The sequence below is a fragment of the Pseudochaenichthys georgianus genome, chromosome 10 (assembly GCF_902827115.2).
Source record: "Pseudochaenichthys georgianus chromosome 10, fPseGeo1.2, whole genome shotgun sequence".
Classification (NCBI taxonomy): domain Eukaryota; kingdom Metazoa; phylum Chordata; class Actinopteri; order Perciformes; family Channichthyidae; genus Pseudochaenichthys; species Pseudochaenichthys georgianus.
In genome coordinates, this window is record NC_047512.1 from 30,383,628 (window position 1) to 30,409,571 (window position 25,944).

A 25,944-nucleotide genomic window follows, 5' to 3' on the forward strand; every position below is an offset into this window, starting at 1 on the left:
TATCCAAATAAACAATAATAATACAAAAAGTAAACATTCAATAAAAATACAATACAATAAAAATACAATACAATAAAAATACTATGAAATACAACATTTTTATTGCCACAACTGTCTGTAAAAAAAAAATTAGCCACATCTTTAAAAATGAGTGAACTTTATGTACAAAAAAACAGGGCAAGTGAAATGACTTGAGATTTCATTTTCCTCTAAGCAATCGAAGAAGCTATTTTGAACCTGATTCAGGAAGCGTCGCATCTGATGTGGCAACAGCCGCAGTCTGTGCTCAAACACTTTGGATTGGGCCGCGATATCATCATGAAGTCCACTCGGGGCCAACTATGCCAGTCTTATTTTGATCTCCTCCAGCAATGTTTTTGACGCCTCAACGGCGGACTCCTCCTGCGAATCCTGCATCATCCTGCGCTTCGCCGGAGGCCTTCCAGTGCTGAGTGTGCTTGGCCTCTGTCCGAGCCGCGGTGCCGGTGTGGTGCAGATGGTGAATTCTGCCAGGGGAGTGCAGGGCTCAGCATAAGCTTAAAAAATAATTTCCATGTCAAAAAAGTCACAGTTTGTTGTAAAACTGTTGAAATATAAGACTATGAAAAATACGCAACTAGAAAGACTATCCCAGAGTCGCGTAAGTGATGTCACAATTGTTTTCCTCCACTAAGAGATAGCTAAGATCAGCGCCAGATATAATCTATGTATATGGCTCTGGCTAAGATAAGATAACGTTAACAAGATGCCTGTGTGCTTAGTACCAGGTTGTTATCATACCAGCAATGGGTCTTGCTCGTTCTTTCGCTTACCGTCTGATGAAAGGACCAGGAGTGGCTGGATCAAGTTAGCTACCTAGCTAGTAGCTAGCACGTTAGCAGGGCTCTCAAGTTTTGAACAGAGTTCAGAGTGAGATTTTGGCAGCGGCGGGGCTTTGGGTGGGGACGGTGGTCTTATCTGATAAATGACACATAAATTCATACAAATAAAAACATATTTATGTTATTCTTAGTGAAGGGATGTGTGTGTGTGTGTGTGTGTGTGTGTGTGTGTGTGTGTGTGTGTGTGTGTGTGTGTGTGTGTGTGTGTGTGTGTGTGTGTGTGTGTGTGTGTGTGTGTGTGTGTTGGTCAATGTGGTATACCCTACCATTTTACCTGACTACCCACCAGCAAAACGCGAACCTTAGTGGTATACATGGACTATGCCGAAGTCCACTTAAAACTTTGAGTGTATCCATGTTTTTTAGTGTCTAACTAACATAAATCCTCATTTCTGACAACGTCTTTGTGTACCTATGCCGAAGTCCGCTTACAATTTAAGAGTGTATCCATGTTTGTTAGTGTCTAACTAACTTAAATGCTCATTTTCTGAAAGGTAAAGTTATACCACAACACCCGTTTATGTAATGTATCTCAGTGTATAGAACAGCGTCGCTCAGGTGGTTTTTCGATTGCAGGGTCATACACATTTTTGCAGTTCCATACACAATTGCGTGGGCGGTCCTTAAACAAGTCACGTCCAAGACGCATGCTTGCAGCTGCGTTCACTCAGCTCATGGAAAGACAGAAGACTACGAGCCTACTCAATTAAACACAAACAGGTAAGCTTGCATACTTGTAGATATTGCTTATTTTTACACGATTAATGCTGCGTTCACACCGGACACGATGCGAATATTTGCTTCGCTGTAATCGCTCGAGTTTCACCGCGGCTGTCAGCTGTGTCGGGAGTTACTACAACTACAACAAAATGAACATATTTTACCGTGATTTAATTCTAATACACGTTTCTAAATGATGCCGAAGTAACAACATACTCATACCGGTTAGTAAAAACCATGAATTAATGCTTGACAAGTCTGCAGACAGACGGCAGGCAAAAAACCTTTTAAAATGGGTAAGCTAACGTTGGCTAAGCTAACGTTGTATATGCTCCGACCATCCACACTCACAGCAACGGCCTATACAGACATAAATAAACCAGCGACTGTATTCGCCATGACACAGACAGTCTGCGGTTTGTACTTGTTTAACTTTTGTCTAGTTTATGAGGAGCTGTGAGCTCTGAGGGCTAAGAGCTAACAGCTGATGTAATCTCGCTGCACGTGTGTAAATGCTAGCTAGGAGTAATGCTAAAGAAATAATGTCGGCAGCTGTTTTGTTTTTTGATTGAACATTAATTAATGTAGAAAGCAGACTGGTTTGGGAAAAAACAGGGCAAGATTAGACTCCTGTCTTTTTTAGTAATGTATGATATTTCAATCACCAGAGCTGAGGACGGAAGGTATGAACTGTAGTTTATAAGGAGCCTCCGTTTTATTGAACCGGTGTTATGCCGTAGGTTGAAGCCTTGCCGTGGATTGAAGCCCTGTTCGCGGGGACGCGCAGAGGTGACGTAATCGCCTGTATTGGGCGTTCGCCGTATTTTCACCCTTATCAAAGCTTTTTTCTCTCTTTTGAATGATATATCAGATTAAACAGCAAACGGCTGAATAAATAATGTGCATACAATTGCGAGGAGGCTCGTTTTAAGGACACCTTTTTCAGATCTGTCACAATCTTCGTATTGGAATAAACTTCCGTTTTTGAGTGTATAGTCCCACTCTGCTATGTTCCTCCTTCCTACAGAACAGACAATGACAGGATAATATGTGATTTGTCAATAGTCCTATTTCTTAAAACCTTCTCTGTTGTTTAAGTGTCTGATAACCACGAATAGTAAGCAATGATATAACAGTAATGATATCACATGATCATGTCAGACACTGTGTTATTTTCAATCAAGCCTACAAAATAATGTGTTCAAACTGGCTTCACTCACTTGAATTGCTCCTTTGAATATCATTTGTATATATCCCTACTCAACACATGTTTGTATTGTAATGCCACTCCTATTTTTTTTTAATTGTATTTTAAGGTGACATTGAATGCTTTGAAAGGTGCCCTAAAATCTTCCCTATTGACACCAGGATTAACCTAGTCTAAAATAAAGAACATTAATAGTGTGATAGAAAATTAAATGTAATGTAATAGAGGCACAGATATAAGATCAATAATACACTTTATTTTAGGGCACCTTTCAAAGCATTCAATGTCACCTTAAAATACAAAAAATAGGAGTGGCATTACAATACAAACATGTGTTGAGTAGGGATATATACAAATTATATTCAAGGAAGCAATTCAAGTGAGTGAAGATAACACATTATCTTTTAGGCTTGATTGAAAATAACACAGTGTCTGACATGATCATGTGATATCATTACTGTCATATCATTGCTTACTATTCGTGGTTATCAGGCATTCATCTGAGTTTAACTCGCACTTGCACTGCCTGCATGTGATCTGTATGTTAAGTTGTTCACCAAGTAATGGTAAATGTAATTTATGACAAGATATAATGTAAACTAAATGTAGTATATCCTGAATTCCTAAGTGAAAAGTAGGTTTAAGGATTATACTTTTCATAACCTAAGACCTGTAATCATTTGGGCTGTCGAGTGAATGCAGAACTGCATTGGATTTCAGAAACACAACCAAAAATGCTTTCATGTAATGTTTTTGTGTGTGTGTTTGCATCTTGCAGGGTCTTGAGGAAGTGATGCCTCTGGAAACCTGTGCGGCCACACAGGCCACATCTCCAAATGAGAACATTGAAGAGGTATTTTTACATTTAACATAGATTTAATATCTCAAATTGATGTGCTGTGGCTTACAAAAGGATCCAGTAAGGTTTTGAACTGTCGTCAGGTGGCATTCATCTGAGTTTAACTCGTACTTGCACTGCCTGCATGTGATCTGTATGTTAGTTTTACATGTATGTGAAGTTGTTCAGTAACAGGTGGTGAAAAGCGACCCACTAAGTAATGATTCATGTCATCAATGACAAGATATAATGTAATATCTCAAGTTGATGTTTTGTGACTTACAAAAGGATCCAGTAAGGTTTTAAACTAAGTTTTCCTTTAATTCTTTCTGTCATCAGTAGGACCATTCTTTTATTCAATTCCACATATTCTCTGCTAGTACATTTTTGACCTTGTTTATTGACCCTTCTCTTTGTGTTTTATCTGCTACAGATGGTGAAGAACAGCGACTGCACTGAGAGCTACATGAAGACGACAGGTCCAGTGCTTTCTCCCCTCAGCAGAGCTGAAAAGGTACTTTACATTTAAATCCTACTTGATTTGATCTATTTACATACCCACATGTTTCTTTGCGCTGTGTGTGTGTATGCAGTGGTCTGAATATCATATGGTTTATAGAGAGAATGGTATATGAGGACATTGTCTTCAAACGCTTTTCAAAGTGTAAGTCAGGATCTTGAGTGTATGTGTATCAATCTGAGAACAACAGGGACATGGTTTAGGAGTTCCTGGCTGTTTAAGGGGCCATGTCGTCAGCTGGCGTTGATAGTGGCATTCATCTGAGTTTAACTCGTACTTGCACTGCCTGCATGTGATCTGTATGTTAAGTTGTGAGTAAGTCTTGAGACTTGTAAAAGCAAATGTAATTAAACATTGATCTTTGCTATTAAAGGATTTGCTAGTAGATATCAATATGTCAATGTGAAATTGTTGCTGCTCAAAAACTAAATTGTTACATTTTGCCAACAGCATTGCTTGAGGATCGCAACTGTATCCTCATTGGACAGGTGTGTTTCCTGTGTGGGACCTGTGTCCTCCTTCAAGTGGCTTGGATATGAATGCAGAGGTGAGATAGTCATGTATGAATTTGCAGTAGTTTGGTATACTTTTTAAAATGATACACCTTGGGAAAATTATTCCTGGTTTACACCATTGGCTATACAGTATAAACTGTATTTGTGTAATGATGTGTAAAAAGAGGTCATTATTGAATTATAATAGTTGTAGACTCCAGTATATTGTTTAGATTAGTTACAAATGTTTTATTTTTCTTCCTTATCTGTTATGGTTTAATGCTGAAGATCGTTTTGACCCCACTTTTGTATTTCATTGTGCAAACAAAACTTTTTCAATATGTACTATGTACAATAATGTACAAAAAATGTGTTGCAGAGTGTTCACAAGTCTGGCATAAATCCTGCTTCAGAAAAATTCAAGATGATAACCTCCATTATCTACCTAAGGTGAGTATGAGCTTAAGGTTTTGTTGAACCTTTAGCTGTCTATAACTACGTCAAAACCAAATGTCATCTTTTTTTTTTTTCATTTCCAACAGCTTCCTTTTCAGAAGGAAAACAGTTTCAGAGATGAACTGCAGTCAAACCAATCAGATTCAGAAAAGGATCAAATATCAGATGAGTGCATGTCTGATGAGGAATACATACCCGACTCACAAGGGGATGATGATGATTATTCAGATGCAAGTATCCCCTTAATGCCTAGTCAGTCAAAAGCTGGACGGATTCAATTTGAAACACTAACTGATGTCGGAAAAAATTATCCATCGGACACAAGCCTCCCAGTATTGGCCAGTACATCAAAGGATTGGCCCCCTCTTGATATGGCTATCGATGCTACAACATCTGGTCCATCGATTTCTACAAGAAAAAGCCAAAGGCTAAAGCTGAGCTTCCCAAACAACTTCTGACAATGAGCACTAAAAATTACTGTTTTATTTGTGGAAAACCACAAAGCAAAATTTCCCGCCATTTGAGAATTCACAAAACACATGCTGAAATTATACATGCATTTTCCCTTCCCGAACACTCGAAAGAGCGAAAGATATTAATAGAAAAAATGAGGAATAAAGGAAATTTTAAAAACAACACTGAAGTTTTAAAGAGTGGAACAGGGACACTAAAAGTAAAGAGAAGACCAAAGGCTGAAGCACCGGCAGGAAAATTCATCCACTGCATGCACTGTCAAGGATTGTACATCCGCAAGGACCTTTGGAGACATGTCCGCAGATGCCCCTGTAAGCCAAAAAACGAAGAAGAAGAAAAACCTGGAAGAACCAGAGTACTGGGTTTGGCCTCAGCTCAAGAGTCAGTTTTTTTGTCAGCAGATCTCAAGTGGAGTGTGGAAGCTACTCAATGCGATGAGACAGGATGAGGTTGCCTCAGTTGTCCGAAATGACCATTCTATTATTCAGTTTGCCCAGTCACTCCACAACAAACACGGTCAAGACACTACTAAGTATGAATACATACGTCAGAAGCTATGTGAAGTTGGACGTTTGTTGCTTTGTCTGCGAACAGAATTCTCGGTTTATAACCTTGAGGAGGCTGTTAAACCTACTAACTTCCAAAGAGTGGTGCAAGCGGTGAAGATAGTGTCAGGATTTGATGATAAACACCACACATATTCAACACCAAGCCTGGCGTTGAAACTTGGACATACGCTACTCAAAATAAGTGACATTGTTCATTGTCGGGCCCTTATGGCAGAAGATGATGAACTGATCAAATCGACTAAAATGTTCCAGAAACTCTACACCTCCAAGTGGTCTGAATTTGTGTCTCACAGTGCACTGAACACTCTGAGCGATGCAAAATACAACAAACCATCAACATTACCCTTCACCGAAGATGTTCAGATCCTTCATCGGCACCTTGACAAGTCTGCAGAAAGTGCCATTTGCAACTTAAAAGAGGAGGCGACGCCTCAGAACGATGCTGAACTTGCAAAAGTTGCACTTGCACAAATCATAGTGTTTAATCGAAGACGTACTGGGGAGGTTTCAAAAATGCGTCTCAAACATTTTAATGAAAGAGACAATGCAGAACTGCATCAAGATGTTGCCAAGGGGTTGTCAAAGACTGAACAGAGGCTCTGCAACTATTTCAGCCGAGTTGAAATCCCGGGAAAGAGGGGCAGAAAGGTTGCAGTTCTGCTCTCACCAAGCATGTTGGATGCCCTGTCCCTTCTTGTGAGTAAAAGAACTGAATGTGGTGTTTATTCCACCAATGTGTTCCTGTTTGCAAGACCCAAATGTATGAGCTACTACCGAGGACAGGACTGCTTGCGTCTTCATGCAAGCAAGTGTGGTGCAAAGCACCCTGAACACCTCAAGTCGACACACCTTAGAAAACATGTCGCAACACTCTCCCAGGTGCTTAATTTGAAAAACAATGAACTGGACCAGGTAGCTGATTTCCTGGGTCATGATATCCGGGTACACCGGGATTTCTACAGGTTACCAGTTCCAACCACACAACTGGCCAAGATTTCCAAACTGCTGTTAACTCTGGAGAAAGGACAGCTTTCCAGCATTCAGGGGAAATCACTGGACGAGATTGATATTGAAGGTTTGTACAGATTTTTTTATTTTTATTTTAAACCAAAATATACTTGCACTCATTCTTACCAGCCTGGAATGGTCTAGGAAAATGTTGAGTTCACAAACAACATTAACCAATCAAATGAAATGCATTGTGAGCAGTGTTGTGCTAGTTACTGAAAACCAGTAACTAGTTACCATTACTAGTTACTTCATTTCAAAAGTAACCAAGTTACTTTATTGATTACTTACACCAAAAAGTAATGCGTTACTGTGAAAAGTAACGTTTTAGTTACTTAAAAAAAGGGCTCCCATTATATTAATGCCCTTAGCCTTCATGTCAGTACTGTTATTGCATTGGAGAATAATACAATCTGTTGATCAACTTGACATGCATTATATGCAATCTGGATAGCATCGATATTAGCTGGCTTTCCATTTTTGTATATTCTTTCTCCAGGTAGTTGGAAAAAGTTTTCCGTCCCATATGCCGTGTGCTGCCCGGACATGCTATCATGCTAACTAGCTCCCTGAAAGCGGGTGACTCCACTGTAGCAACAGCCTGCATGTGTTCTACAACATACCGTGCAATGGCTTTATCGACTTTTCCCTGGCTAGCAGTCCCTTGGTTAAAATCCAGCCGCTGTTGCTGAGGTGCAGGTGGAGGTGGAGTGGCGTCGGCTGAGTCTCTGTGGTCTTAGCTACTAGCTTCGTCCCAGCATGTTGTTTCTGCAGATGTTTTAAGAGATGTGAATGACTGGTTTGGGCAGTAGATAGGCTCTTTGACCCGCCAGGACACAACTTACATTTAACTAAAACGTTCTTTTCTTTGTGCTCGACAAAAGTGGAATAGTGAGAATATCTCCAGGTGGAGAAACTAGACTTGAGCTCCGCCGCCGCCATGATAGTCTTGTTAGTAAACAACACAAACACGCCCACAGCGCGTCTCCGCATTTGACACAGGAAGTATTTAAGTACATTTACTCAAGTACTGTACTTAAGTACAGTTCTCATCTCTGTTCACCTGGCTGTTGACTATATAAAAAAACTAACGGAGTAACGCAACATGTAGTAACGGTAACTGAGTTACTGGATTTAAAAAGTAATGCGTTAGAGTACTAGTTACTGCCAAAAATAACGGCGTTAGTCCCAACACTGATTGTGAGTGAGGTTGACTTTGGCTTTTGATTCTTAAAGTGTGCACTTACATTGAATAAGCTTCTTGAGTTTGCATTGTTTAAACTATTACAGAATTGTATATATCTAAAGCTAAAATAATTCAGGTATGTTTTATTTATGTATGTCTAGATATTAATGCACGTTTTGCTTGTACTTTTTCCTAGATGAAATTTCATTCAGTGATGCTGAAGACGTAAACAGTGACTCTGATGATGATGATGATGATGATGATGATGATGATGATACAGCAGCACCAGCAACAGAGTGTGGAACTAGCCAACCTGTGACTGCTGCATCCACATCTGTTGTCACAGAGCAAGACATTGACCATTTGGGTAGGTTGCATCACTTACCTGACTTATGTCTGACAGAATAGAGAATACTAATTATATATTTAACAACAAAAACATTTGTGTGTTAAGCAGAAACGGTTTCATCCACAGTGAGTGAGACTGCTCCTCCCTCTGAAGGTAAGGCCAGTTTGGTTGTTAAACTCCGAAAAAACATTGAAATAAGCTTATAAATAAGATACAAAACAGTGTTAAGACCTAGCCGAGACAGTTTTGATCTTCAAAAATTGATTGATTAGTTTCCTTTTTGGGAGTGGTCAATTATTACTAGAATGCATTTCCAGCCTAGGACTGGCAGGCAGGAAGAGGATGGGATGTATGTGCTACTCGTATCCAATTTTCAGATAAAAAGCAGATGTTTTTACAGTTATTTCCAACTAAAATATGACTGATTCTACTGATTTTTTTTTTTACTTGTATATCTTTCAGGAAAGGATCATAAAAATGCCAGAAGAACGATAAAAAAACTGTGGGCCAAGGATGAGGTTGCCGCAGTAATGCGGCATTTTAAGTGTCATATTGCCAAAGGAAATCTGGCAACCAAATCCGAGTGCCAGCATTGCAAGCTGGTTGAAGGCAAAGTGCTTGATGAACGAACAATACAAAATATAAGAGACTTTGTTCGCAATCGCGGAATTGCTCGGAAGAGGCTGTCACAGTCACAGTGAAACCATCAGTTTTGTTTTGTGGTTATCCTGATGACTAACGTGTTGACAGAGATTATGCTGAAAGCAAAGCATATAAGTTATATTCCTGGCCATTTTGTTTTGTGGCCATAAAACTAAAAAAGCTGTTAATGAAGAAAAGCCTTTGATTTGGGTTATTTACCAATTTTATTTTGTGTTAAACCAAGGATTTGATGCTCTTATTTGTATCCAATGTGTTTTTTGAGACATTGGTTTAAATTGTATACTATTCAGATGTGTCCTGTGTTATAATGTTGTGGTAAGTTGGATACAAATTGCGTTATAATAGGAAAGCTATGTAACATTTTGGATGTTATCCAGGCCATTTTGTTTTGTGGCCGAAAAAACGATTGTGGTAAGCTGTCTGTCAATCTGTATGTCTCTGTCTGTGTAGCTGTTTGTCTGTCTGTCTCTCTGTCTGTGTAGCTGTTTGTCTGTCTGTAAGCTGTCTGTCTCTCTGTCTGTGTAGCCGTTGTCTGTCTGTAAGCTGTCTGTCGATCTGTATGTCTGTCTGTCTGTGTAGCTGTTTGTCTGTCTCTCTGTCTGTAAGCTGTCTGTCGATCTGTATGTCTCTCTGTCTGTGTAGCCGTTTGTCTGTCTGTAAGCTGTCTGTCGATCTGTATGTCTCTCTGTCTGTGTAGCTGTTTGTCTGCCTGTAAGCTGTCTGTGTAGCTGTTTGTCTGTAAGCTGTCTCTCTGTCGATCTGTATGTCTCTCTGTCTGTGTAGCCGTTTGTCTGTCTGTAAGCTGTCTGTCGATCTGTCTGTGTAGCCGTTTGTCTGCCTGTAAGCTGTCTGTCGATCTGTCTGTGTAGCTGTTTGTCTGTAAGCTGTCGATCTGTCTGTAAGCTGTCGATCTGTCTGTGTAGCTGTTTGTCTGCATGTCTGTAAGCTGTCTGTCGATCTGTATGTGTAGCTGTTTGTCTGTCTGTAAGCTGTCTCTGTGTGTCTCTCTGTCTGCAAGCTGTCTGTCGATCTGTATGTCTCTCTGTCTGTGTAGGTGTTTGTCTGTCTGTAAGCTGTCTCTCTGTGTGTCGATCTGTATGTCTCTCTGTCTGTGTAGGTGTTTGTCTGTCTGTAAGCTGTCTCTGTGTGTCGATCTGTATGTCTCTTTGTCTGTAAGCCCTCTCTCTGTCGATCTGTATGTCTCTCTGTTTGTCTGTCTGTAAGCTGTCTTTCTGTCTGTCGATCTGTATGTCTCTGCCTGTGTAGCTGTTTGACTTTAATGTGTTTTCTCAAACCAATACATTTGTTTAGAGTTAATACTACTTTATTTTTACAATTAAAATGACTGCTCCCATAATGCTGTGTCCTGTCGTGTATGTATGTAAATTTGGAGGGTTGTGGGAGTGGCCTTATCGTCCCTTTAAAGACCCCATAGTGTTTGTTTGGTCTTTATAAGTCACACTTTTGTCAAAAGACAAATGTCTGTGTATACCACAATATAATTGGGTGGTATGTGTAACCGTTCTAAAGGGTGTATCAGCTATCTAAAGTGAGCTGATTTTCAGATTTTTTTAGAGTACTTTGACCCAACTCCCATAGCTGTAGAACCTCAGGCAAGGGTAGCCCATCTAAACCACCACCGAGCCCGTTCAGGGGAAAAGTCTGGCTATTACATAAAAACCCGTGTGTGTGTGTGTGTGTGTGTGTGTGTGTGTGTGTGTGTGTGTGTGTGTGTGTGTGTTTTTTGTTGTAGGTGTTGGTGGCAGTTTTTGAGGCCTTCAGCACTGGGGTTGGTGGCTCCCATCTGAAACAGTTTGGTTCCAGGCCTGCCATCTTCACTGTCATGATGGAGGACAGTATCCCTCCCAAACTGGCTCAAACCGGTCACCTTTAAAAAAAGGAACCAAGAGACTCTATTACTCAAATGCTTTGCTTTTGATTTAAATTGATTATGTGTATGTCATGTGGTGCCAAATATGTCTTACCTTGCACTTGATTGAGGACATACTCCCCCAAAACTCCTCAACATTAAAGGTGGTGTGATCTTGGGGCATGGGGATATCCATCAGCTGATATTCCAGGCACTCCTCACACACCTTGTCCTGTTCCTCCGGCCCATGGAAAGGTAGTAGTTCCTGAAATCTAAAAAGAGCACCATGTGTAAAGAACTGATTAATGTATTCAATCAAAGTATTGAAATCCTGGAAAATGTGGAAACCCTTACCTGTCTATTAAGTATAGGGCATCTTCCACCCCACACTCAGTCCTCTGCTGCACATCCACAAATCGTGTATGCCTCAGAGGAAGTTTATTGATGCCATACTCCACAGCCCTGACCAGAAATGCCAGTGCTGCCTGTTGGAATAGCTGCACCTCCTGAGGTGTGATGTCTCCAGCCTCAAGGAGCCTATTGAGGGTAGCTCTGGTGGTGAAGCCAACATTTAGTTTTTCTCCTACCAGACAGAGAACAGAAAGAGATAGAGAAGCAAATTAAGTCCAGGTAGTTTCAACAATATGCATCAGGTAGAGACAGGGATTTCACTTGGCAATTTAACTCAAAACTAGACAAACAGTCAGTGTATAGATTCAGTCTGTCTAGTTTTGAGCACTATGTGCACAATAAGTGCAAGTGATTGAAGGTATCCCTCTATGTAAGCATACAATTGTACCCATAAACTACACAAGCATGGTATGCCTACACACATTTATGCTTTTTAACAGCCATAACAGAGATATCACCCAACTCGCCCAATAACAACAATCTTCCCAAAAAGTATATTTGAGGTCAATGAGAATACAGGTGTATCTCCTTATATGAAACTTTTACCTGGCAGTTGGTTTAGTGGGTCCTTGTAGAGGATGTCATGGACTTGTCGGCCCTGTAGTGCTGACGGCTTCATGAACCTCGCACACAGTTTCTTGATGAACTTTGTCATCTGCAAATTTGTAGTTCATAAAACATTTCCATGTATTACTTGAAAAAGGACATATCAGCCAATTCAAGCAGACATACTGTATTTGGCAGCAGGATGGCCTAACCCTTGCATTTTACCTCTTGAGGAGCTGAAAGATGGAAGACCTTTCTCTCTGGAGGAGGAGGTTCAGTAGGGTGAACACTGGCAGCATCGCTTGATAGAAGAGTACGTAGACTTCAGTCAGGGGGTTGGAAAATGCATCCACCAGCCTTCTAAATCTTGGTTGTTTCTCATCTGTAAATAAACACAGTCAGTGCTTAAAAGTACACATTTAGTCTGGTGTAATGCTACGTTCACACCGGACGCAATGCGAATATTCGCTTCGCTCTAAACCAGGGGTGGGGAACCTCCGGCCCCAGGGCCGTATACGGCCCGCGAGACCATTTGGTATGGCCCTCGAGGTAATTTATAAACACACGCAAACAATTAAAGAAATCTAGACCGCAAAATAATTAAACAAGCGAGTGCCTGTTTTTCTTGGCAACGGTCATGGTCCTTGAACACAACACGAGCCTAACGTGTCATCACGTGGTATATGTCTCATCTGACAGGGTTGCAGTTACATTACATTGCATTTAGCTGACGCTTTTATCCAAAGCGACTTACAATAAGTACATTCGACCAGGAAGACACAACCTTGAATAAAACAGAATCATATAAGAACATCAGGTTTCAAAGAGCCAATCGTTTCAAGTGCTACTCAACTGGCTTTAGATAAGCCAGTCCTTTATTAGTATATAAGTGCTTTGTTAGTAGTTCTTTGTTAGTCATTCTATCGCTCGAAGTGGAGTCGAAAGAGATGAGTTTTCAGTCTGCGCCGGAAGGTGTGTAAGCTTTCTGCGGTCCTGATTTCAATGGGGAGCTCATTCTACCATTTTGGAGCCAGGATAGCAAATCCACGTGTTTTTGCTGATGGGAACTTGGGTCCCCCTCGCAGCGAGGGTGCAACGAGTCGTTTGGCTGATGCAGAGCGAAGTGCACGTGCTGGGGTGTACGGTTTAACCATGTCCTGGATGTAGGAAGGGCCAGATCCATTCGCAGCATGGTACGCAAGTACCAGTGTCTTGAAGTGGATTCTAGCAGTTACCGGAAGCCAGTGAAGGGAGCGGAGGAGCGGCGTGGTGTGGGAGAATTTTGGAAGGTTGAAGACCAGACGAGCCGCTGCATTCTGGATGAGCTGCAGAGGTCGGATGGCACATGCAGGTAGACCAGCCAGGAGGGAGTTGCAGTAGTCTAGGCGTGAGGTGACGAGAGCCTGGACCAGAACCTGCGTCGCTTTCTGGGTCAGCTGGGGACGTATCTTCCTGCTGTTGTAGAGCGTGTATCTGCAGCAGCGGGTTGTAGCAGCGATGTTTGCAGTGAAGGACAGGTTGTTATCTAGGATCACACCCAGATTCCTTGCAGTCTGGGTCGGGGAAACAACAGAGGTGCCGATGTTGATAGTCAGGTCAAGAGAGGGACAATCTTTTCCCGGAAGGAAAAGCACTTCAGTTTTGTCAAGGTTGAGCTTGAGATGATGAGCGGACATCCACTGAGAGATGTCAGCTAAACAAGCAGACATGCATGCGACGACCTGGGTCTCTGAGCGGGGAAAGGACAAAATTAGTTGGGTGTCGTCAGCGTAGCAGTGGTATGAAAAACCATGCGGGCTAATGACAGATCCGAGCGAGTTTGTGTACAGGGAGAAGAGGAGGGGACCAAGAACAGAGCCCTGAGGGACCCCTGTAGTTAATTGACAAGGGTCGGACTCGGACCCTCTCCAAGTTACCCTGTAGGTGCGGTCTTTGAGGTATGAGGTGAGGAGGGAAAGTGCAGAGCCTGAAACTCCAAGTTCTTGGAGAGTGCGAAGGAGGATCTGATGGTTCACCGTGTCGAATGCAGCAGACAGGTCCAACAGGATGAGGACAGAGGAGAGGGAGGCTGCTTTAGCAGTGTGCAGTTCCTCAGTGACAGCAATGAGGGCAGTTTCTGTGGAGTGACCTGCCTTGAAACCAGACTGGTGCGGATCCAGAAGGTTGTTCTGATGGAGATAGCAGGAGAGTTGTTTAAAGACAGCGCGTTCAAGTGTTTTAGACAGGAACGGGAGGAGAGAGACAGGCCTGTAGTTTATAACATCAGACGGGTTGAGAGTGGGTTTCTTCAGGAGAGGGTTTACTCTTGCCTCCTTGAGACGGTTTGGAAAGTGACCAGAAGTTAGAGAAGTGTTGATGAAATGGGTGAGAAACGGTAGAATATCAGGAGCGATAGTCTGAAGGAGGTTTGAAGGGATAGGGTCCAGAGGACAGGTGGTAGGGCGGGCAGAGGTAACGAGGGTAAGAACCTCACATGGAGAGAGAGGGGAAAAGGAGGTTAGTGTGCCGGTTGAAGGTGGCTCAGGTGATCCAGCGGTGAGTAGAGGTGAGTTAGAAAAAGAAGAGCGAATATCGTCAACCTTTTTTTCAAAGTGATTAACAAAGTCGCTTGACAGAAGGGAGGAGGGGGAAGGGGCCTTGGGAGGATCCAAGAGGGTGGAGAAGATGGAAAATAGTTTTTTAGGATTGGAATAAGAAGATTTGATCTTATCTTGAAAGAAAGTGCTTTTTGCCTGAGAGATCGAAGCAGAGAAAGAGGAGAGGAGAGCCTGATAGATTAGGAGGTCGTCACGGTGTTTGGATTTCCACCATTTCCGCTCAGCTGCCCTAAGGACGGTTCTATTAGCACGCAGTGCGTCATTTAGCCAGGGAGCAGGAGGGGACTGACGAGCCTGCCGAGATGTGAGAGGACAGAGAGAGTCCAGAGAGGAGGAGAGAGTAGAGAGGAGAGTTTCTGCAGCAGAGTTTGGAGGCAGGAGTTGGAACGAGTCAGAGGAAGGGAGGGCTGAGAGCACCGATGAGGCAAAGGTAGAGGGGGAGAGGGAACGGAGGTTACGGCGGACAAGTGCAGGATGCGAAGAGATTAGTTTGTTATGTTTTGAAAGGGGTAAAGAGAATGAAATGAAGAAGTGATCGGATGTGTGGAGCGGGTTTACAGAGAGGTTAGAAGTAGTGCAGTTCCTTGAGAATATGAGATCAAGGACATTGCCAGCTTTATGAGTTGGTGGGGAGGGAGACAGTGAGAAAGCAAAGGTGGATAACAGAGATGTTAGTTCGTCTATCTTCCCCGTCTGGAGGTTGAAGTCTCCGAGAAGTACAGCGGGAGGGCCAGTTTCAGGGATGTGTGTGAGGAGATGATCTAACTCCTCCAAGAAGTCCCCCAAGGCGCCTGGTGGACGGTAGAGAACAACAATGGTTAGTTGTATAGGATGGGTCACTGTGACGGCATGGAATTCAAAGGTGGAAGGAGTGAAGTTAGGTAGCTTGAAGAGGGAAAAGCTCCATTTGGGAGGGAGCAGGAGACCAGTGCCCCCTCCGCTGCCAGTGGGTCTGGGTGTATGGGAGAAGGAATATGCTGTGGAGAGAGCTGCTGGGGTGGATGTGTTGGATGGAGTAATCCAGGTCTCAGTGAGAGCAAGGAAATCCAGAGACTGCAGGGAGGCGTAGCCAGAGATGAAGTCAGCCTTAGGAACAGCTGACTGGCAGTTCCACAGGCCGCCTGAAACTAGATGCTGGATCTCAGTGGAGCACGTGGGATAGACGAGAGCGGGCCGGTTATAGCGATTAGGAGATACACGGGGCCAGTGATAATTGCGAGAAGACACATGAACAGGAATGGAGAAAACACACATGATTATAGCATGAGGGGCTAGAAAGCTAAGGAAAAGAAAAATAGGCCACCAGCGATACTTAGCTCAATCAGAGTAGGATTTGCCTCCTCTTTGCCTCCCTCGTGACTCCCGCAGGACTCTAATGTCTTTGTCGGTCTTCGGCTGTCTGACGCTGACGCTCAAGAAAGAGCTGCCTAAATGGACACCTGATTGCTGAGTTCTCACAGCTATGGTGCCACGCCCCTCTAATTAGTTAACTCTCAACAGCTGATGGGCGATAGCTGACAGGGCGTGCCTATTTAAATGCAGCCGAGATAGATACTGAGACCTGTGAGAGTTTCAGGTGATCAGATCTGAGATTTAAATTCTCTCAAAAGCGCCCTTTTTTGGTACAGTAAATACAGAAGAGTTATACAGAGTAGAATAACTGAAATAGAGCAGTCTAGTTAAACAAGATTACTTACAGTGGATGCTGCGGCAACAGGTCTTGTCAGCACAGGGTCAAAATGCACACTGAGTTCTGACGGAGAGCACCAGAACGCCGCTACGGGACTTCAAAAATTGCAGTACCCATAAATCCGTACACATGCCGCAGTTTCTGCGTGGCTGTGTCTTTAGTTGTAAGCCCAGTGGCGATCTGTTCATCTGTCATGCTGATCATACAGTCAATAACTTTGTTGTTATTAGCATCTGGTTAGCTAGCTATGCTAACGAATATAAGAAGCTTTTTCTCCAACCAGTGAGGTAAAGGCACATCTTTATATGATCATTATAGTTATCAAAAAATAAGAGAATAAAGTAAACAGGTAGGCTATAAAATACTATATGACAGTAAACAAAAGTTGTTATTAATAAACAAGAATAGAGTTTGAAAGGAGAGTGATTTGTAAAATATCCATAAAGAAAAAGTAAATCTGCTTTCAGTTCCGTTTCATCTGGGTGTTGAGAGATGTATCCATAGATCTCTTCATTTTGCTCTCAAAGTGCACCAGATTGATGCTTTTAACTTCAATATTTAAAAAAAAAATCTTCCCGGGGGAGCATGCCCCCCGGACTCCCCTGGAGGAGGTTAGGTCCCCCCCACTTAAATAATGTCCACATGAATAGGAAACTAAATACATTTGCACACATCTTGTGTCCATATCTTTCTGTTTGGTGGTCATGCCACACCGTGCACGTGCATGCATGCGTGAGTCATGGCAAGATATCTGGACTAAGAGGTTGCTTTTTCTTTGCACAGCATGAAAGAACGGCCAAATGAGTGGGCTGTGATTTTTAAGCAGAGGTCAATAATTTGTACGGCCCTCGGAGGATGTTGAAAAAATTGAAATGGCCCTTGAGAGGAAAAAGGTTCCCCACCCCTGCTCTAAATCGCATCGCTCTAGTCGCTCGCGTTTCACCGCGGCTGCCAGCTGTGTTTACTCGCATCATTCAAACAAGACGCGCTGGGAGCTACAACTACAACAAAATGAACATATTTTACCGTGATTAAATTGTAATACACGTTTCTAAATTATGCCGACGTAACAACATACTGATACCGGTTAGTAATAACCATGAATTAATGCTTGACGAGTCTGCAGACAGACGGCAGGCGAAAAACCTTTTAAAATGCTTGTTTTCTGAATGGAGATTGGGTCGACCAGGCTAAGCTAACGTTGTATATGCTCACTCCACACTCATAACAACGGCCTACAGACATAAATAAATCAGTGACTGTATTCGCCATGACACAGACAGTCTGTGGTTTGTTCTTGTTTAACTTTTGTACAGTTTCTGAACAGATATGAGTAGCTGTGATCTCTGTGTGCTAACTGCTAACAGCTAATGGCTGATGTTTTCTGGTTGAACGTCAGTGACGGCAGGCTGAGATCCTCACCGCTGATTGGCTTCCGCGAGAACGCATCACGTGAATTTGACGCCCGAGTTGAAAAAATGTAACTCTCGCGTTTGACGCGGCCCCCTTCAATCGCGTGATTCGCGCCGCGTCCACCGCTTCATGCACGCCGTCGGAGCGAATTCGCATCTGATCGTGTCTCTGCATTGACTTTACATGTAATCGCGCCGCCCCCAAACGTCGCATCGCGTCCGGTGTGAACGCAGCATAATGCACCTGTATTACTGTCAATGAAACAAACAACATACTTAAAGACTTAAAATAGCTGGTAAGTGGCCCATACTGTCGCAGAATTCGTGTGATGCACCTCTCCAGGCTTAACCATCGCACTGAAATGTGCAGCAGCATTTCCATGTACTCGTTCTCATGGAATTCACAAAATTCTGGAAAATATAAAACATAACATCAACAGTAAACAAATTAAAAATGTCTGCATTTTGTTGTATAACAGTAGAGCTGGTTGAATCACAAACCTGCCAGGTAACCTTTACGGTTGGTGCTTCCTTTAAACCAGTCCACGGTCAGATCCTCTGGATCAAATCCGGATATCTGCAATACATGAATTCAAGTATCTATTGCAACACTATCATCAAACTGTTTTACATGGCATTGGGCTTAACGGATTGGTAATATAGAGTGTACATGTTTGAACTTACTTCCATAAACTTCTGCCCCGCATGTTTGGCAGTGTTGTGGATGATATGACAGGGGCATCCATGGATGTAAATACTGCCATTTTCCTTCAACATTCTGTCTGAGATTGAATTTCTGGCACCTGTATTTACAGGGGCATTGTCAATAGAGAGACCTACACAATTTCTCCAAGGGATGTCATTTTCCTGCAAGGTGTCATTGATTTTTGTGTAGATCACTTCAGCGGTGCCACAGCTCCGCCCACTGGTGATGCACAAGGAATCAGCGGAGTGGTGTGGGAACATTTAGGAAGGTTGAAGACCAGACGAGCCGCTGCATTCTGAATGAGCTGCAGAGGTCGGATGGCACATGCAGGTAGACCAGCCAGGAGGGAGTTGCAGTAGTCTAGGCGTGAGGTGACGAGAGCCTGGACCAGAACCTGCGTCGATTTCTGGGTCAGCTGGGGGCGTATCTTCCTGATGTTGAAAAGCGTGTATCTGCAGCAGCGGGTTGTAGCAGCGATTTTTGCAGTGAAGGACAGGTTGTTATCCAGGGTCACACCCAGATTCCTTGCAGTCCGGGTCGGGGAAACAACAGAGGTGCCAGTATCATTCGAGCCATCTGTGACAAGTGTGAAGGGATTCTCTCTCATCTTCATCACCAGTTCCTTCTGAAAATGAGGTGCCACTGCTTCATTTACGAGGCACGTTGTTTTTGTGCTTGCGCTCTTAAAGCCCTGAGCTGTAGGGGAGTCTCTAAAACATTCTTTGTACAAGGGGCTGAAATGGTCAGGAACGGCAAAGGGAACATTGTGCTGCACCATTGCAACAGCAACCTTCACCTCAGCCCTCCTGGTCTGCAACAGAAACAACTGATTACATACCTCATAACCTTAAATACGTTTTCAAGGTAATATGACCATACATTTGAAGAGAAATGTAATTCATCAAACATTGCCGCCAGCTTTTTAGTTTTCCTGTGCTACACTGTACTGTATGTACCTTGGCCTCTTGTACACTCATGCCTCCAACAGAAGTTTCTGGCACGTAGAACTGTGCAATGCTGACTGAGTTTAGAGACTGTTCTTTGGCCCGATGTCCCTTGCCTTCCACATGCCTGCTTATGTCCCTCACGCCTTGATGAGCACAGGAGTTCTCTTGTCTGCACACTGAGCACCAGTAGAAAGAGCTGGTGGTTCCCATTGTGATGTATGGCCATCGAGTTGACCACTCCTTCTTAAAGGAACACCTATATGTGGCTGCTCCACATAATCCTCTCCTTTTCTCTATTTCCAATGGGTTCTCCCCAGTCTCCTCCACTGCCTCCTCTACTGCCTCCTCTACTGCCTCCACTACTGCCTCCACTACAGTGTCCTCTGACCTGGCCACCTTTTTAGGGAGCTGATTGTTTTGAAAGCATGAAAGAATGCTTAGTTGCCTCTTTCCTGACATATTTGAAAGACAAATGCAATAATTATTAATATGCTTTGTTTTCTGATAAAATATACACACACTCACGCCAGGGATGGAAATGAACACCAACCATCAGCCAAATGCTGGTAAAACATAACAGTGGCTGGTAGATTTTAAATACATAATACAAATGTGTCAGAGAACATTTCAATCCGATCTCTCTGTGTCTAGAGGTTCTCAGCTTTTCTGAGAAACTGTTAATTTACAAAGATATGCTTTTCGTGGAGTCGCATATGCTCTTGCCTGTAACTTGAGGAGGACACAGGTCAAGAGGTCCTCTGCCTTCCTGTGGGGGAGAAGGTTGGATCATTTGAGTTTGTAACACAAACTGGTCTTTGTTCCAATGTCTGGTAATGATTAAGGTAGGAAGAGCGGGCTTTTAGGTCCCTCCCTTATGGATATACAGATCCATGGTTTGACTCTTTGTCTTGAGAGTTTGCTAGGTGGCCCACATGAAAGTGTGATATACTCTGTGATCTCTCCGGCCGTATTCTACTCTCAATAAATATCGGTGTTTGACTAAAGCTGCTACTGCTTCCATCCTTTCCTGAGCCTTGGCTCTGCATTGCTGCACAGAGGTTTCCATCACAAAATGTACCATTGGTTTACTACTGAATGGCTGGTTAATAAATTAAGCGAATATCAAAGCTAACTATAAACATAAATACTAAAGTGTAAAACACAGCAAAACTATATTCATAAATGCAAGTGTAAAATAGTGTGGACAATTGTAAACATGGATGGAGACTAAAGTATCAACAACATAAAATAATATATTAAATATAACCTCAATCTTTCTTCTAGACATGTTAAAAGCTTGCTTGAATGGGTTATAGGTTTATTTTGTTCTCTCATCTTTGAAATATATAAGGAATGTGTTGTTTGAGTCTAGTAGAACGAGGGTATTACAATTGAGCAATTTCTACATGTATTATGTATTTATCATGTATTCTTAATACCATTACAAAATAAACATGTAATAATGTTTGAGGAGGACCTCAAGCTAGAAAACTCAATTTCTTGCTTTAAATCTCTTAAAAGTAAGGGGCTTTTTCCTAACTGATGGTGTTTGTTATTGCTTTATACATTCATGTATGTTTATGATTTTTTTATGTTGGGTGCCATTCATTATCAACAAGAGATAAGATAAGTCAAAGAAGTACTTTATTGATGGCAGTATAAAAATACAAATGTTGTATCAAAAAGGCATGCCATTAAACAATACAAATAAAAAATGTAAAACTGTATTGCAGCCAGCATAAATATACATGGAATTGTAAATATAAAATGAACATTTGAAAGAAAATAAATAAACAAGGAAGTACAAATGTTGCATTTAAAAATTAACTAGATAAAAAATATATAATATGTACAATAACTATTAAGGTTTTTTGAAGTATCAGGGAGGAGACGGGCCACGTCGGCTGCCCAGTCATGGTGCCGTTCCTGCTGGGCCCGATCCTCTCCTCCTCGTTTCCTCTTGCCTGGGTGACAATAAGATAATAATTAGCAATAAGGAAAACACACAGGACAGGTACAGGTCACACAAGGATATAAGAATAACATGTATAAACAGAACAGTAAGGTGAACTAAAGAATGTTCTGGCCCTAGATGTTTACAATGATTGTGAAAGTGAATTACATTATGTCCAGCCTGTTGATAATGAATATAAATATATGTATATGATAGGATGTCACACACAACTGTACTAGCTGCTTACTAGCTAAGACTTTACTTGAAACAGAGCATTTCCACACAGTGGTATAGCTTATTTTAATTACTGACGATGGATGATCCAAGGTTTAAAAAGACAAAACACAATTCCAGTCGCTTTGCCATTTCTATTTCTTACCTAGAACCACACGCTGCGGTGTCGTGATGGCACTCGGTGTTGGTGGTTGAGTTGGTGTCGATTCTTCGGCTGGGGTCCGTTCTGGATTCGATGACGATGTGGACGGAACCGCCATCAACCGTTGTTCGGGAATGTTCCTCCTCACGAGTCCCAATGTAATCATCTAGAACAGCAAAATGACTTGATAATTCCACAAACTACTGCAGCACAATACTAAATAGCAACAACAACTATAGAAAAGAAAAACTCAACGTAAACAATGGCACATATGCTGTTAGCAAACAATAGCTCTAGCTAAGGCTATCTGCCTAGGCTATCTGCCTTAGCTAGCTATGTAGCTCTTCGGGGCTCCATAAAAGCACGGGTTGTCGAACATTAATGTAAGGATAAAATAGACTTCTTTGTTAGAAGTGAGCGTACCTTGCAGGGACTCCAGTAAAGCCGTTGCCGTTTTCCCTACATCGCAGGAAAGTCCTCGAAAATCCGCGTTCGGACATCTGTGCAGAGACATCCTGGAACACTTTCACATTTCGCGTTGTTCCGTCGAGATCCCGCTGGATTTTATCATCCCCAATGAGATTAAGGAACGTCGTCACGTCCTCGGTCGACCACGATGTGCTTTTCTTCGACGTTGCCATTTTTGTAGCTCCTCCGTTTACAAAATGCTGCAAGCTTGCTTCTTGATATATGTGACGCGAGGGATGATCTCGCGCGCAATCTTGTGACGATTCTCTCTGACCAATCAGCAGTCGAGTGTTGACGTCACAGCCCTGGCCTGGTCTGATAGAACCACGATTTTATGGGGCCGGAAAAAGAGGGAAAAAGTACCCGCTAGCCGGTACTAGGCTATATGGAAATGCCACCAAAAACTGGCCTGGCCGCTTGAGGACGGTTCAGGACGCTTAAACGGGGCTACCCGCTGCAGTGGAAATGCGCCATTAGAGAGCTATCATAGTGAATCAATATTGACTGTGAATGTATGCAAACATGTATGGCATATAGCTGTGTAACAGCAGTAAAATCCATGTCTCACTTATTCTGACTATGTACTTAACCCCAAATTAAATTAGAAATATTGGCAGAAATACAGCTTTCCCACTCAATACAAGTGGAACCTGGCTCCAGACGGTGTCCTAGGTTTATATAGTGTCTGATGTGATGTGTGGGATGTGCTTATGTGTGTTTAGCATGCTAAGCTAACGTTAGCTCATGTTGACATGCTGGCCTAATGTAATGTATTAATCTCTGCTGTGTGTAATGTGAATCAGCAGAACATGAAGAGAAAGTCAGACATGTTTTTTAGGGATGCACGATAATTATCGGCCCGATATTAGGAATTATGACGTCATCCCGATAAACCCGATACCAGTATTAATAGCCCCGATAATATACAATATATTTTTTGGGTAAAAAAAAAGAAAAAATACTGCGGTGTGGGTGGATTGGGATGAGGGGCGCTTGTTTTTCACTCGGCTCCTCCCGTTTTGCCAGTACTGTGGTATTAGTGGTTTAGGAAGAGGGGAGTTCTTCACAAATCCAGCGCTCCCTAATACTTCGAACCTGATCAGTCACCTGACACATCGCTACGATGGTGTGTTAAAAGCGTACGAAGACAATAATACAATACAAAGTGTGTGTGTGTGTCTGCTGCGCGCGCGTTGGAGCTATGTGCAACTCAAGGCATATGCTCGAACCGGAGCTGCAATCATGTTGCTGAGTGTGCTGACTTTTCGTACAATGTCCCACTGTCTGGCTTCCTGCATAAAGTCAAGTGCTCGGCGCAGTTGTGGCAAAATGTCGCTCCTCTGTTTTCATTTAAACAGCTCCTTATATCCGTTAGTGCAGCTAGCTAGCACCAGATGCTAACAACAACAATGCACGTAAGGTCTCTCTCTCGCTCGCTCGGACCACACATACACACCAGGGTTTCCGTTAGCCGGTAATTACCGGTTTTTAGCTGGTAAAATTTATTAAAAAACGGTAAATTCAAAACCTGACGGTCAAAATGTCTGGTAATAATTAGGGAGGCTCTGATCGATCGGCCGCCGGTCATTATCGGCCGATATTCACTCTTAATAGTTTGATCGGTGCTCTCTATAAAGGCCGATCAGGAGAGCTGGATCTGATCCATATGGACATGAACGCGAGTGAAGTGTAACAGGACGCGAGAGAGAGATCAGATCAGCTGCTGAGTCTGACCGAGACACGCAGCTCTGCATGAGCACCTGAAGCCCCGCCCTCTGTTTAGCGAGCTGCAGGAGCTGCATGAGAAACTGACGTGCTGTCAGGAGAGAGAGGGGAAAAGAGAGGCTCCGTTTCTCCCGTGTTATTATTCAAAGTTGATGTAAACTTCTGAATAATGTACGTTATCTACTACAAGTAGTTTGTTTGAATGTAATAATTATGTTGTGGAATCATTTATTGAAAAATGAATCTGAATTTTTCGATCTGTTACGATTATAAACTGAAGCAATATAAAAATGAGACCGTGAACTGAGTTTTAAACTGAAGCATATCTGCTCATAGTCCGGTAATTACCTGCTAATGGAAACTCTGCTACAGAACTATTATTATTATTATTATTGAAATATGACCGGTAAGTTTCAAATTAGTCCGGTAAAATAAGTTCTGCCCGGACATTTGACCGGCGAGAAAAAAATCCTAGCGGAAACCCTGATACACACACCCTCTCGGTCCTCCAGATGGCCAGTCGGTGCCTGCCGGTGAGCGTGGAAGTGTGGTCTGCCACAAGCGGGCGGCAGGAGCAGGGCTGTCAGCATCAGCTTGTAGCAGTGTTGTAGTCAAGTCACCAATTCACAAGTCCAAGTCACCCTCGAGTCACCACTCTTCGAGTCCAAGTCCGAGTCACCAAGGGAGAGTCGTAGTCGAGTCCGAGTCCAAGTCCGAGTCACCCAAGGAGTGTCCAAGTCGAGTCCGAATCATCATTACCCGTGTTCGAGTCAGAGTCCAATTCCGAGTCACTTAAGAAGAGTCCAAGTCAAGTCCGAGTCACAAGTCTTCATGTATTAATCTTCGTGGATATATGTTTTGAAATGTAGCTGCTCCTCTACATTGCTGTTATCCTGTCTATTGAACTGCTGTGAAGCGAGTTTGGCTACAAGTCTTGTAATAGGTGCTATACAAATATAAAGCTTATTTCTAATATTATTATATATAAATAAACTATATTTAAAATGAGTTACCTTTTAGAGAAGTGATTATATTTGTATGCCAATATTTTCCTATGGTAAAGTTTTCGTTTTGCACTTTTACTTATTATTTTGAAGGAACTTTTACGGGTTAAATCAGTTTACCAATAAAGATTTAGCCCCAGAAAGCACATGGCTACTTAGCATGCAAAATGATGTCATTATGCATGTTAAGTAGCCATGTGCTTTCGTGTTATGGCTGAATCTTTATTTATTGATTAGATCACGTTACTCTGATGAAAGTGTTCAAGACAGCCTATATGTCTGAACTCGATCCTTAGAGTAATGTGTTACGGAGCCTTCTCTTCTATATTGTTTCCACATAACGAGCATTTTGCGCTGCTCTTTTCCAATGTGGAAGCAGAATGTGTGAAAGCATACAGCACGATGCGGGGTGTGTCTGTAGACATCTCTAGACTGGAACAGCGGGGCCCAGTACGTGAACTCGCCATACAGGATAGAGGACATCAGACTCCAGAGAAAATGTGCTCGAGTCCGAGTCCAAGTCAGAGCTCAATGTACGAGTCGAGTCCGAGTCATCGTGGGGGGGGGAATTCACGAGTCCGAGTCCAAGTCAGAGCTCAATGTATGAGTCCAGTCCGAGTCATCGTGGGGGGGGGGGGGATTCACGAGTCCGAGTCCAAGTCATCCTGTGCGAGAATTCACGAGTCCAAGTCCGAGTCGCGTCAATCAGTGTGCGAGTCCGAGTCAAGTCACGAGTCCCGAAAATCGGCACTCAAGTCCGACTCGAGTACTCCATCTCTGGCTTGTAGATGGTATTTTAAACTCGATGAGCTCTGAAACTACGGGGCGGCCAAGGTAAAAAAATACACATGCGTTAATCGCGTTAAAATAATT

General features: G+C 42.7%; 2 protein-coding genes and 1 long non-coding RNA gene across 4 annotated transcripts; 2 read left to right on the forward strand and 1 right to left on the reverse strand.

Moving 5' to 3' along the window:
* Positions 1-1,553: 1,553 nt before the first annotated feature.
* LOC117454296 (uncharacterized) lies at positions 1,554-5,626 on the forward strand. The gene is made up of 6 exons (XM_034093480.2): positions 1,554-1,601; positions 3,587-3,661; positions 4,080-4,160; positions 4,617-4,713; positions 5,040-5,110; positions 5,203-5,626. Exons 2-6 carry the CDS (start codon positions 3,602-3,604, stop codon positions 5,572-5,574), a joined length of 681 nt encoding a protein of 226 aa, XP_033949371.1. The 5' UTR covers positions 1,554-1,601; positions 3,587-3,601; the 3' UTR covers positions 5,575-5,626.
* A 67-nt stretch (positions 5,627-5,693) lies between these two features.
* LOC117454295 (uncharacterized) lies at positions 5,694-9,403 on the forward strand. 2 transcript variants are annotated; one of them, XM_034093477.2, is made up of 4 exons: positions 5,694-7,234; positions 8,550-8,720; positions 8,808-8,855; positions 9,165-9,403. In XM_034093477.2, the coding sequence occupies exons 1-4, from the start codon at positions 5,884-5,886 to the stop codon at positions 9,401-9,403; spliced, it is 1,809 nt and encodes a 602-aa protein (XP_033949368.2). In that variant the 5' UTR covers positions 5,694-5,883. The 2 variants fall into 2 exon arrangements, with proteins under 2 accessions (XP_033949368.2, XP_033949369.2); XM_034093478.2 differs by having other exon boundaries at positions 8,811-8,855.
* An 11,944-nt stretch (positions 9,404-21,347) lies between these two features.
* Positions 21,348-22,455, reverse strand: LOC139434620 (uncharacterized). Its single transcript, XR_011643953.1, has 3 exons — positions 22,298-22,455; positions 21,878-22,040; positions 21,348-21,508 (listed from the first exon to the last, which is right to left on the reverse strand). It is a non-coding gene; the product is annotated as an uncharacterized lncRNA (long non-coding RNA).
* Positions 22,456-25,944: the final 3,489 nt, after the last annotated feature.